The sequence below is a fragment of the Bicyclus anynana genome, chromosome 18 (genome assembly GCF_947172395.1).
Source record: "Bicyclus anynana chromosome 18, ilBicAnyn1.1, whole genome shotgun sequence".
Lineage (NCBI taxonomy): Eukaryota > Metazoa > Arthropoda > Insecta > Lepidoptera > Nymphalidae > Bicyclus > Bicyclus anynana.
The window spans coordinates 1,398,121-1,411,991 of NC_069100.1; the positions used below are offsets into that span (position 1 = coordinate 1,398,121).

General features: G+C 39.6%; 1 protein-coding gene across 1 annotated transcript; it reads right to left on the minus strand.

Moving 5' to 3' along the window:
* Positions 1 to 4,725: 4,725 nt before the first annotated feature.
* LOC112046068 (methylosome subunit pICln) lies at positions 4,726 to 11,306 on the minus strand. Its single transcript, XM_024082541.2, has 6 exons — positions 10,987 to 11,306; positions 10,154 to 10,294; positions 9,260 to 9,364; positions 8,864 to 8,997; positions 7,458 to 7,565; positions 4,726 to 6,516 (listed from the first exon to the last, which is right to left on the minus strand). The coding sequence occupies exons 1-6, from the start codon at positions 11,106 to 11,108 to the stop codon at positions 6,488 to 6,490; spliced, it is 639 nt and encodes a 212-aa protein (XP_023938309.2). The 5' UTR covers positions 11,109 to 11,306; the 3' UTR covers positions 4,726 to 6,487.
* Between the last annotated feature and the right edge of the window lie 2,565 nt (positions 11,307 to 13,871).

Below are 13,871 nucleotides of genomic sequence, written 5' to 3' on the forward strand. Positions count from 1 at the left end.
ATTATAAAATTATTAAATCTACATACATTTGTTTACCAAAAATAATATATTTATTACATTCTATCTAATTGATACGCGTGAATTTGGCAGAGTATACAACTTAAAACCAACTTAGTACATACTTTACTATGGAGCAAGTGGGTGTTATAAACAGTAGCCCACTCACTGGGTCGTCACTTGCCATCAAGTGAGAATACAGTCACTAACTTGTTGGATAAACTGGGCACTCGAGGTACTGGTCATTGAGAACTGTTATATAAATTGGGCCTAAGATGCTAACCACGTCATTTATGGCGACGAGTGAAAGACAAAAGCGGCGGAATCAAAGTATAGCTTTCTTTTTTTACGATGGGACGAAAGAGAGAGCGATATCTTAACTCCACCGCTATTGGTCGATAGCATATTTTTCTCTTCATGAGATATGTCGTGCTACATGCTAGGCATTCTGGTATTTTACTATTTTTGATCTAATTTTAGAACTAGTAAGAAATGTTACATTATACAAAAGGAGATTCTTAGTATATTCAATTTTTTGTGGATATTTTTAAATATTAAATATTGTATAGTATATCAAAAGGTTAATATTAAATTGTATTTTTTATTGATATCATTCATTAATCAATTATGTATAAAATTATGGCAGATTTACACGGCTCCAGCAACTCGATCCGCTAACATATATTGTAAAGCCTATTTGCAGTTAATTAATTTAAATATTTCACTGAAGATTGTCTGGAGAAGATCGTTTTTGGCGATAAGATCTCCTTTGCACGTTTTAATTTGTTATAATGTTTTTATTATTCTATATCTTGTGCAAATCTTATTCCAGAAAGTTCGTTTCGTTTGGAGTGTCGAGGTAAAATGACAGACAAAGCACGCCTGTGTGTATAGACTGTCGTATGATTTCATTAAGGAATTCAATTATACTTGTATAAACACTTTTAGAGTTTGATCAGTGTAAGCTGTGAATCAAGTATAAATGAGTAAACATCCAATCCACTCAATTTTGACACAATAAAAAGCAGACTTTCTAAGATTTCGCTAAAGAATCCATCAATTTTACACACCAAAGCACTGTCTGTCAACTGTCTACTGTCAAATTCTTGTTTATACACCATACCACTATATTCAAAGCTGAAATTGACTTCCAAACTTGATGTACTGTACATGTTTCTTCCCTGTATAAAGACACCATCATTTTATAAAAACTGAAAGTTAGTCAGTCCATGCTCATACCATAAAACTATGGAATTTTGACAGTGGCTTTGGGAGGTAGCAGTTGAAAATTCAAATTCAATCAATTCCTCAATAGTTAGACTCCTATCAGATTCCTATTAGCTATAGTAGGGGTGTAAGGGGGAGGCTAGTACCAGTCAGTCTCCCCAACTGCCAACCTCACCTGCTCGTGGTGCACCCTGCAGATGGACCGACGAGGCTCTGGCGACCGACGAATGGCGGTATATCCATTCCCACAGGCTAGATTACGAAATGCCTCAGGCCGGTGTCGGGCAGCAGCGACACCGGCGCGAGTAATCTAGCACTGCGCTGACCAACCCGCATGCCCAGCGTGGTCAGTACTGGGCAAAACTTTGTATGGACGGCAAAAACAAAACACAGCCCCTAGTCCCCGGCAGCCCCGCTATTCCTGGCTCTGGCAGCGGTTATGGTAACGGCGGGGCAAGGGGTGTTAAGAATCTCCGGCAGAGATTCCGCTGCCAACCCCGACGACTAGACCTGGCAACATACAACGCACGCACTTTGAGGTCCGACGAAAAGGTCATCGAGCTGGAAGAAGTTATGAGCAAGTTGCACTGGGATATCATAGGATTGTCTGAAGTCCGAAGAGAGGGGGAGGGCTCGATAATCCTTGAATCCGGCAACATGCTCTACTACCGGGAGGGCGACCAACAGTCCCAGGGTGGTGTCGGATTTATCGTTCACAAGTCCCTCGTGAACAATGTTGTAAAAGTCGAGAGTGTGTCGAGCAGGGTAGCGTTCCTGGTCCTCCGAATTACCAAACGGTATTCGTTGAAGGTTATACAGGTTTACGCACCGACCTCGACACATCCCGACGAGAAGGTAGAGGTATTGTATGAGGATATTTCTAAAGCCATACATGCCTCAAACTCTTATTACAATGTTGTGATGGGGGATTTTAACGCAAAGCTGGGCGAACGTAGCGGTTCAGAGTTGAAAGTGGGACGATTTGGATATGGGCAACGGAACGATAGGGGCCAAATGTTGGCTGACTTCATGGAGAAGGAGGGCCTCTTTATGATGAACTCCTTCTTCAAGAAGCCACCACACAGGAAATGGACCTGGATGAGCCCCGATGGTTCCACGAAAAACGAGATCGACTTCATCTTGTCTACCAGACGGCAAATATTCAACGATGTTTCTGTGATCCATAGGGTGAAAACCGGTAGCGATCACCGAATGGTTAGAGGCACGTTGAATATCAACATTCAGCTGGAACGGTATCGACTGGTGAAGTCTACGCTCCGACCTACTCGTGCCCATATTCAAAACCCCGAGTCCTTTCAACTAGAACTGCAGAACCGCTTTGATTGCCTAGCAAATTGCGAAACTGTGGACGATCTGAACAACAGGTTCGTGGAAACTGTCCATTCCGTTGGGTCTAAGTTCTATAAGACCCACCGTGCGAAAAGAACCAAAAAGTTCTCGGACCAAACACTTAAACTCATGGAAGAGAGGCAAGAAATGAGATTACAGTCTTCAGCAGATGCGTCAAAATACCGACAAATCAGTAGACAGATCTCTAAGTCGCAAACCAGCGACTTGCGAAATTTCAATACCGAGCGTATTAAAAATGCGATTGAAAATAATCGAGGCTCGAAAGTTTTCGCCAGAGATCTGTCTATTGGACAGAGGCAGCTGACGCGTTTGAAGACCGAACACGGTAATCTAATTTCTTCCAAGCCCGAGTTATTAAGTGAGGTCGAGAAGTTCTATGGACAGCTATACACGACTACTCAGCAGCCTGTTGCCAATTTGGCTAAAGACCCCAGAGCCAAGTTGACCCGACACTATACCGAAGATATCCCGGACGTCAGCCTATACGAGATTAGTGTGGCTCTCAAACACCTGAAGAACAATAAGGCGCCAGGTGAGGACGGAATCACAGCAGAACTCCTGAAAGCGGGTGGAAAACCGATACTTAAAGTCCTTCAGCGATTGTTCAATTCCGTCATTCACGAGGGCACGACGCCTGAGGCGTGGCATAGGAGCGTGGTGGTTCTGTTCTTCAAAAAAGGTGACAACACCTTGCTGAAGAATTACAGACCCATCTCGCTGCTAAGCCATGTTTACAAATTGTTCTCGAGAGTCATTACGAATCGTCTCGCTAATAGGTTTGACGACTTCCAGCCTCCCGAACAAGCCGGTTTCCGAAAAGGCTTTAGTACCATAGACCACATCCATACGCTGCGGCAGGTTATACAGAAGACTCACGAGTATAACCAGCCACTTTGCTTAGCGTTTGTGGACTATGAGAAAGCCTTCGATTCGGTGGAAACCTGGGCTGTGCTAAGGTCATTGCAGAGATGCCGAATTGATTACAGGTATATCCAAGCGTTGAAGTGCTTGTACGAAAACGCCACTATGTCAGTCCGTATTCAGGATCAGACTACGAGGCCAATCCAGTTGCAGCGAGGAGTGCGTCAGGGAGATGTGATCTCTCCGAAGCTATTTACCGCCGCACTGGAAGACGTCTTTAAGCTTCTGGACTGGAGCGGACTTGGCATCAACATCAATGGCGAGTACATCACTCAACTGCGGTTCGCGGATGATGTAGTCATCATGGCACAGACTCTGGATGACCTTAGTACCATGCTCAATGACCTCAGCAGCGTTTCTCAACAGGTGGGCCTGAAAATGAACATGGGCAAAACAAAAATAATGTGTAATGCTCATGTATCGCTCCACCCAGTTATAGTTGAGAACGCTGCACTCGAAATTGTAGACGAATACATATACCTAGGACATATGATCCAGTTAGGTAGGTCCAATTTCGAGAAAGAGGTGAACCGTCGAATCCAACTCGGCTGGGCTGCATTCGGGAAGCTTCGCGACATCTTTTCGTCCGAAATTCCTCAGTGCCTGAAGACAAAAGTCTTCGAACAGTGCGTGTTGCCAGTGATGACCTATGGTTCCGAGACTTGGTCGCTAACTATGGGCCTCATAAGAAGGCTTAGAGTCACACAGAGGGCGATGGAACGAGCTATGTTAGGAGTATCTCTGCGTGATCGAATCAGAAATGAGGAGATCCGCAGAAGAACCAAAGTCACCGACATAGCTCAACGAGTTGCGAAGCTGAAGTGGCAATGGGCGGGGCACATAGTTCGAAGAGCCGATGGACGTTGGGGTCCCAAAGTGCTGGAATGGCGACCCCGCACTAGTAAGCGCAGTGTTGGCCGACCCCCCACCAGGTGGACTGACGACATCAAGCGAGTCGCAGGGATTCGCTGGATGCAGGCGGCTCAGTATCGTGATGTTTGGAAGTCCCTACAAAAGGCCTATGTCCTGCAGTGGACGTCCATCGGCTGATATGATGATGATGATGATAGTAGGATTGTAGGAGACAAACTTTCAGTTTTTCTACTATGAGGTCTGGCCTTATATTAGAAAAGCACACAGCACTTAATTCGTAAGCTTCTGGTTAGCTCTGATAGTTACTTATGTAGTGCGTAATCAATACTTGTATACGTGTAAACTGACCATAACAAAACTTGATAAAACTTTTGTTGCGTAAGCAAGCTAATTTTAATAATGCAAAATATTTTAACATTAATTTACTTTAAACGTAGGTATACAAAAGTATTTGAGATAAAAATGGAAATTGAAACATTTTAGAAAAAAATCACAATTATACTTTCAAATCAATCATCGCAATGTTCAGACCACAAATAACAGAATTCAAGAAAATTCAAAAGCACCATCTCCAAAAATATAAGCCGCAGGTCGTATACTAAGTCTTAATTTTCAATACCAATAATATAAAGGCGAATTATTTTTTGTGTGTATTTTTGTTACTACATAAACAACCGTTCCCCTCCCTCTTTTGTACCATTGCACCGAGAGGTCGCGACCAACACATTTAGACTCCAGTAGCGTGCGACTGACATTAAACATATTAAATAAACGAAACGATTTCTATTTTTATAATGATAGGCGTCCACATATACGCATCGCAAAAACGGATTTTTAATTTTACGGTAGATTCGTGTGATACGTACGATGTGGATCAGTGGACGCACTTGTATGACTGTCAATACAAAGAATACTACTATCAGTTTGATGCGATGCGTCCGATCATTACGATGCAGAAATGTGGACCCCTACCATATACGAGTATTCAACGCGTCGCGTCGTATACGGGAAATAGGAAAATTGAATGAAAGCGACAGCGTTGGTATTTTACCGCCACAAAAAAAAAATAATGATATGTGCACTACAAAAGAAAAAAAATGTGCGTCTCGGGACGTATGCTTGAGAGAAAGAGAAGCCTGAGTGCCGTAACGCGTTACGTTACGAAGTGGTTTACCCCAAAAGAAGTTATCACTTCAAAAACAAAGCGCCATCTATGAGCCTCAGGCATAACTACATCGCAATTCTTGAAGTATTGAAAATGGGATTGTTCCAAAGTTCTCTACAAACGCCATCTACCGGTAGTGTACTGGACCTCATGATAAGAAATGCAAACTAAAATGATAAATAGACAAAATCGCCGTAAAATTATGACTTAGTACAGTACTTGCGGCTGTATCACCCTTTTACTCTAACATCCATACAATGCAATGTTTTATGTCTGACCCTTGCATAACCTATAAACTTATCAGTACGGAAAAATGTCTACCGTCTACGAAATTATCTTAAGATGGCGCTGGTGTAGTAAATCTATACTCAATATATTTTATTTAAACAGTTTGGTTGAACATGCTAATCTCAGAAACTACTAGTTTGCATTCGAAAATTCTTTAGCCTTCCTCAATTCCAATATTCAATGAGAAAAGTTATATACTTAATGTATGCAATATATACTACTGCGTATATGTATAACATATAATTATAGTTAAAATTAAAATATAGCATGACCAGAAATATAAAAAAAAAACCTGGAAAGCGCCACTTTTACCTTAAAATTGACAAAACTCAAAGCCGAAAAGCCTTTAAAAAAATATATGAAAAAAATAGTTCCTTTTTTATCCGCGCCTTTTTTTTCATTTTGACTTTTTTTTAGTTATTCTTCATTTTTCTGGTCAGACATTCATCCAATAATATTTTAATGTCATAAAACAAAATATTATTATGTGACATGTGGCGCCATCTGTAACTCAAATATGAGTAGCTCTCATAAAAATATCGCAATGAACGTAACCGATAAGTTGGCAATACAAATACAACGCTTACTTGAAGCGACAAAATAACTTATAGAAGAAAACTTATAATTTATACAAAATTATTTTTTTCATTCCGTAGCTTCCGCGTCTTCATAATCTGAAAAAAAAAATTAGAATTTAAATAGAATAAAAAAAAATGAATTATGATTTTTTTTTAAAGAATATTTGCCATATTTTTTAAATAACCAATATTTTCGTCCCCCTCCAACTAGTCGGGAAAGACTGTACCTATTAGGAGTGGGTACGACGATCGGATGGAACGGATTAATACATAAACTCAAAACTAAAAATTCAAATCAAATCAAATCATATATATATTCTTTACAAGTTAACCCTTGACTGCAATCTCACCTGATGGTAAGTGATGATGCAATCTAAGATGGAAGCGGGCTATCTTGTTAAGAGGAGGATGAAAATCCACACCCGTTTCGGCTTCTAGACGACAAACCGGAACGCTAAATCGCTTTGCGGTACGTCTTTCTCGGTAGGGTGGTAACTAGCCACGGCCGAAGCCTCCCACCAGCCAGACCTGGACCAATTAAGAAAACCTCAATCGGCCCAGCCGGGGATCGAACCCAGGACCTCCGTCTTGTAAATTCACCGCGCATACCACTGCGCCACGGAGGCAGTCAGAATATCATCGTTTATTTGCTCAAAACATGTGGTTACAAAAGATGACAAACATTTATTTCAATTAGGCTTAGTTTACAAGCACTTAAAAAACGTCAAGTTATGTCATGATTTAATGGTGATAAATAAAGCCGCTATAGCCCAGTGGATATGACCTCTGCCTACAATTCATTCATCGTGGTGTCATTAGTTCTATAGTCTGGCAGGTTCGTTGATAACACTCCCATGATATGCGGGCGACAGGGGGAAAGACTCCGCGGGTGTGAAATCGTGCGTGCGGGGAAGTGCACGCCCCCGGCCCGCGCGGAACATCGGGAGTGTTACGAACAAAGTTGCCAAGCTATACAAGCTATAACCCCTCTCATAGTGTGAAGAGACTCGTGCTCAGCAGTGAGCCGAATACAGTACCTTCGTAGTGTGGTCCGTTGGCGTTCTCGAGCCGCAGCTGGCGCAGGCGCGCGGCCGCCTCGTCCGGCGCGCCGTTGCTCTCCTCCGCGTCTTCGAACTCCTCGTCAGCTGCACAGATCATAATATCTATTTCAGGATATATTCATTTATTCATTTACGTTACATTTCCATTATAATATTTAACACATGTCATAAATAAAATGTCATAATTATTACAAATGGAATGGATGGTGTTGTAACTACAAAATAAAACTTAACTTAACATAACATAAGATAAGTAGAGAGGCGGATTTATTGTTTTTCGGTCAAAAAGTCATTAATTTTATAATATACTTTTTCAAGCAAAAAGTTTTTTAATGTTCATAAAAACTCATTAACGTTTTCCTTTTCCTCAATGTTTTGCGGTAATTTATTATATATTTTTAAGCACATTTTGTGCGGGCCAGTACTGTGCATTTTTAAATTTGACTTTGGCTGTACTAAGTTAAATTTACTACACTGAAACTCAATAGATATACATACAGACTAATACCAAAATGTACATAAATAGGATGAATGAATAATTCATAATAAATTACCTAATTTATTAATAATTAATAATTAATCTATTTCTAGCAGACTCAGAAGTGGATTACAAAAATAAGAAAATCGATATCGAACAAAGGTCACGACATTTGTCAAGACAACTTAATTAACAAATCAAACTGTAACCAAAATAAGACCCTAAAATGGCCGAGAATGAGCTTGATTAGAGTCACGCACTTGTGAACGTTGTGTGAAGGGTTAAGGGGCCCCTTAACAATTAACAAAAACTTCCCCTTTCCACTGAAGTCACTCTCGCCGCCTATCCAAAAATCACCCATGAATGTCCAACAAAAGGTGTGGACAGATCGAACGCCACGACAAGAATGAGCTAGACTGTACGGCAATCGCCTTATATCGCCAGTCGTTCCCGCCTAATGGGTACCCCTCTCAAACTCCCTACACTTTTTTCGTCTCAGACTACTATTTCCTAGACTTATATAAAATGAATGTATTAAATGTGTTGCTAAGCACAAATCTCGAGAACGGCTGAACCAATTTGGCTAATTCTATTTTTAGAATATGAAGTATGACAATAGATTTTTCAAAAAGGAGAGTTGTTTTTTAGACTAGGGGTGCAGTGGTAGTAGGGAGGGGTAGGGGTGATTAAGAAGCGCACATAAGTTACAGTGAAGCTTGACCGGGTCCACTAGTCTATGAAAAAATTACAATTTAAATGAATTAATAATAATTAACTTAGTTAAAACCAAGAAATAATGCAAACATAGTTCCTATAACCAGTATCTCAGGATGGTACTTTCAGGACACTCAGAACATAAAAAGCGAGACCAAAAAACTGGGATCTACAATCTGATAATACATACCATCATCAAACTCCTCCCCGTCCATGTAGGGGTCCTCATCGTCCACCTCATCAGCAGGGTCCGGGTGCAGCCCCTGCCCCTGGCTCATGGCAGAGTACATGGGGTTCAGATCAGCCTCGTTCTGTGGGATGAACCTGTGGAGCAAATGTATGCCTATATCATAAAATTTAAATTTCATTTATTTCAAATAGGCTTAGTTTACAAGCACTCTCTTATGTTCATCTGCAAAAATCCCCTCTTCGGCTCCCCTACTGTTACATGGAGGCATGAAATCTAATCACATCAAAGAAAGAATTTTCAAAATTTCAACGCACAGGAGTTGCCAGAACAGCAAAAATCACAAATTCGCAGAGACAATCACAGGCATCACTATTGACTAATCTAATAAAACCTCACCTCAGTTGTGTGATGGGATGGGTGTCTGCATCAAAGTCATCATCTTCATCATCATCCTCGTCATTCTGAGCATCACCACCGCCTTGTTGAGTCAGTTCTGGTAACCTGGTAATAAAAACCATACCTCTTTAGTAAGAAAAAGTTTACTCAATATTGCCAACAGCCCTTAAACACAGTGGCGTGCACAGGATTTTTAACTAGAGTATGCACTATAGGTACAAAATGGAAAATTCCATCTGCAATAAGGGTTCGTAATAAGTTCTCAGGGTAGGCAAGGCATTTTTGCATCTATGGTGTGCACGCCATTGCTTAAACATATATCGAGTGATTTGGTTCCTCATTAACACGTTCACTGCGGTAAGAGGTCAAATGACCTCCTATAGTTAAAAGGAGTTTAGCATCTTCAAGAGTTACGAGGTTGATGGACCTCGTATAGTTAATAGGAGTTTGGCATCTTCAATAGTTACAAGGTTGATGGACCTCGTACGGCACCTGGGGAAAGTACAGAAAAATCAGTGCCGCGGCAAACGTGTAAATACACTGCAATGATATTATGGAATGCCATAACTTCATTGCAATGTATATTGAAGTCAGAAGTATTCAGCAAAAGTCCAAGTGTGTTCCCAGTAGACATGACCTCTGTCTTTGTATCAAAGGGCACAGGTTTGAATCTGGTCTGGGGCACGCACCTTCAACTATTTAGTTATGTGCATTTTAAGAAATTAAATTCAATGTCTCTAGCCAAACTAGGTAACCATAACATTTTGATATAAAAAATGATTTTATTTATTTGGCAACCTCACTTGTTGTATGACTGTTTTTCACATGTTATTGACTAAGAAACAAAAAACTAATTTATTTACAGTTAGTATGTTTTTAACCAGTGTTCCTTACCTCAGTTCATAATTCAACACCATATACAAGGCTGGGGAGGGCTCCCTCTGCACAGCGTGGAGGGATATGGTGGGGTACAACAGGGATATGGTGGGAGAGTTGCCACCAGTAGCACCAACACCGCCGCCCCAAACCACATTGCTGAAAATAAAAAAGTCACATATAACTTTTCAAAGGACATGTCCCAAAATAGGCCTTATTTATTTATAATTTATAAGCAGGTTGTAGTATTTTTTATGGATAGAAGATACAAATTGCTGTTTAGAAAAGGCCGGCCAATCATTTGATTATTACTTTAAAAAAAGTTCAATTATTTCAATTAGGTTTAGATTACAAGCACTTTTTCGTAAAGTTATCACGATTTCATGGTGGTAAGCAAAGTCGAAAACTTAAAATTAGTTACGAGCGCCTTTTTCAGAGAAGAGCTTACAATGAACTCAGTTTTTTAACTCAAAATCTTTTATTATAATATTAATGCTGTGACATAATTAATGTTACAGAATTTACACTGTACATCTACACAACCACAACCCAATAAACAAGTTGACTGTTTCATAATTATATCTATATACCATAGATTCCTTTTTTATTTTTATAAATAAAAACTTTGCCTAAATAGGCACATTATGAAACTTAAAATGAAAACACAAGGATACATCTTCAACTGGTGTAGAAAAATCTCTTTACAACAATATTTTTTTTACCCTTAAAAATAAAGATTCAAAGCTCAACTCCAACAACAGCAGTGAAAGAGATCAGACTCCAAAGTTTTTCATATGTACTTAATGTTGTCTATTTTTGGTTTATGTTGGTGTATCAAAACTAAAACTTACTTTTCCGTAATATATAAAGTGGCTGTGCCTAATTCTTGATTGTTAACAAGTAATTTGGTCAGCGGACTTTCGTATAACACACCCTCCACCGGTGCCGCGAACGAAGAAGAAAGAACCACCATTTTTAAATGATTAGATTATATTATAATAAATACGCTATAAAATATTGATTGTTAATTGCACAAATTTTTTTAATAACTAGGCGGGTTTCGTGATAATTTCACAATACAAATAGTGTAGATTCCGCAAAACACGTTTTCTTTGAAAATGCAAAAAGAAAACTTGCGTCGTGCTTTCTTGCCAAACTTCAAAATCAAAAACACATAATGTCAAACAGAACAGAACAGTGTTACCCAATGAATATAAACTCCGAGGAGGTGTTACCAGTACCGAATTCGAAACCATCATATTTTTGGCTATTTTATTAATCTGTGGCCTATATTACTAATATAATATAATCTGTGCTACTAAATAACACCTTCATTTGTGGTCTGTGAATCACAAAAATAACACTTTCAGTATGTTCCTGTTCTGTCCGTATTATTTATTTTATTTTACATTTTCGAGTTTTGCTAATATCGGAACAAACTTTATAACAAAAATAATGTATTAAACTTTTTTTCACTATAGTTGTATAATTTAAAATGAATCCTTTAATGAGCATTGTGTGTGAAATAAATACAAACCAAGTGTTCGAACAAGACAGCATCCAAAATTCTGGAATAAAAGACCAAGACGTGAGTAAATACGCAGAAATCTCATCGGTTATTCAGATATTGAGTGAAATACAAATTATTTTATCAATACTAAAGGATCAATCCATAGTTTTCTGTCATATTTTTTATAATTTCGTCTCGTTAAAACTTTGTTTTATTATTTTTATAGACAAGAATAAGTAATAGATTTATTTAATTAAAAACTCGCCTGCAACGAAAAATTCCTTTAGCGGCATGTAAAGATTCGAAAGTTACCGTATACCTTGACCTTAGTTTCGACAAGCACCAAGCACCAAGTCTGTTCGAAGTTTCAATCGGAGACTTCGTAATTTTAAGCAGGCCGATCAGATGATCTTAAGATATACCTATTTTTATATATTTTAAAGTACCGCCTCTATGTAGTACAAATGAATTTATTTTCTTGTTTACTCTATCTAACTATCCTTGGATAGGTCTTCTAAGAAAAAAGAAAACGCATGATAAATTAAGGGATAAAGTGCTAATCTTCAGTAGCCAGAGCAAGAGTAACATTTTTACTAGGATAAAAATGTTAGCATTTAGTATAAAGATAATAAAATCTTTTTCACAAAAATATTGAACAAACTTCAAATAACCTGATAATGAGGTTTCTAACGTGTTTTTTGAACTATTAGGTACAACATATAAAAAAAAGTGTATTTATTACATATATTCCTTAAAGCTACAAATGGTCACCCCTAGTCTCTATGTCTTGACAATTTGTATATTTTATTTTTAGCCGTTGGATGGTTTGGGTGGTCTGGATGATGAAAAATTTTATAAATTAGATCAAATAGTCTTTGCCGATCCTATTGAAGTGACAAACAATAATGAAGACAATGGTAAGTTCTTAGCCAGTGGATAGATTTATTTAGATATAGTTTCATGGGCAAGGTATTTTTATGTTGATTCCAACTGTTTCTTCTTCTTCTTCTTCTTCTTAATGTCGCGGCTCTGCAGGTCTTCTTGAGGTCCTGTATCACATTGACCGTTACCGATCTATTGTGATCGCCACTGACTAGATTTCCCCTCCAATACTGGTTGCTGCCAGGTACAGCAGCAGTTTCTTGGCTGGGATGTGTTTCACCTCCTCTGGATCCATTGTGTAATGCCCTAAGTGGAGGTTGCGTTTATGTATTAGAGCTGGGCAATTGCATAAGATGTGCATAGGTGTTTCCTCTGCCTCTAGGCAGAGTCTGCACAGATCTGTGTCCCGGAGTTTAAGATTGAACATGTGTCTATTGAGTCCACAGTGTCCGGTAAGTGCCCGCACTAAGATACATAGGTTTTTCCTACTAAGCGCTAGTAGGTCTGAAGCAGCCTTCTTATTGAAGGATTTTACTAGCGCTTTTGAGTGATTCATTCCTGGAAGTTTTCTCCAGCGAATAAGGGTGTCGTAGTAACAGTAAGTTAACAGGGTGAGTTTGGCTAGGCTTTTAGGTATACCACAGAAGGGTTCAGGTCCTGTCTGTGGTAACCTCGCGCCTAGTTTCGCAAGTTGGTCCGCCTTTTCGTTGCCGACTATTCCTGCATGCCCTGGAACCCAGCGAAGGATAACCTGATTACGGTTGCCCAAGTTATTTAGACATTGCCAGCAGTTTTCAACAAGTCTAGAGGTAATAACCTCCGCGGACAAGGCTGAAAGAGCCGCTTGGCTGTCAGAGTGAATATAAATAGTTCTGTTAACGTAGTTGTTTTGCTGCAAGGCTTCCGCACAATCAATAATGGCGTACACCTCTGCCTGGAAGATGGAGGTATACGTTCCCAGGTTCCGGTGAATTTTCACCCTGGGCTTCTCTCCATAGGTTCCACAGCCTACGTCTTTTCCTGACTTGGAACCATCGGTGTAGCACTTTAGGCTTCCCGCTTTCCAAGTTATTTCATTTTTTAGCCACCTGTCCCGATCGGGTATCTCAACGGTGTAGTTCCTTTGGAAGTAGTAGTTTGGGGTCATAGTGTCTGATGGCATCCCCAGAACTGGAATATCAAGTACTGAGTTTTGTAGGTTCCTCATAACTTGAGAAAGCCAGTTCACCTCTTTCTGGCAGATTACTCTGTACATGCCCTCTCTTGCCTCCTTTTCCAAGTAGAGAAACAGGGGCGGGAGGTTAAGTAGTGCATCAAGAGCTGCTCCAGGTGAGGTGTTCATGG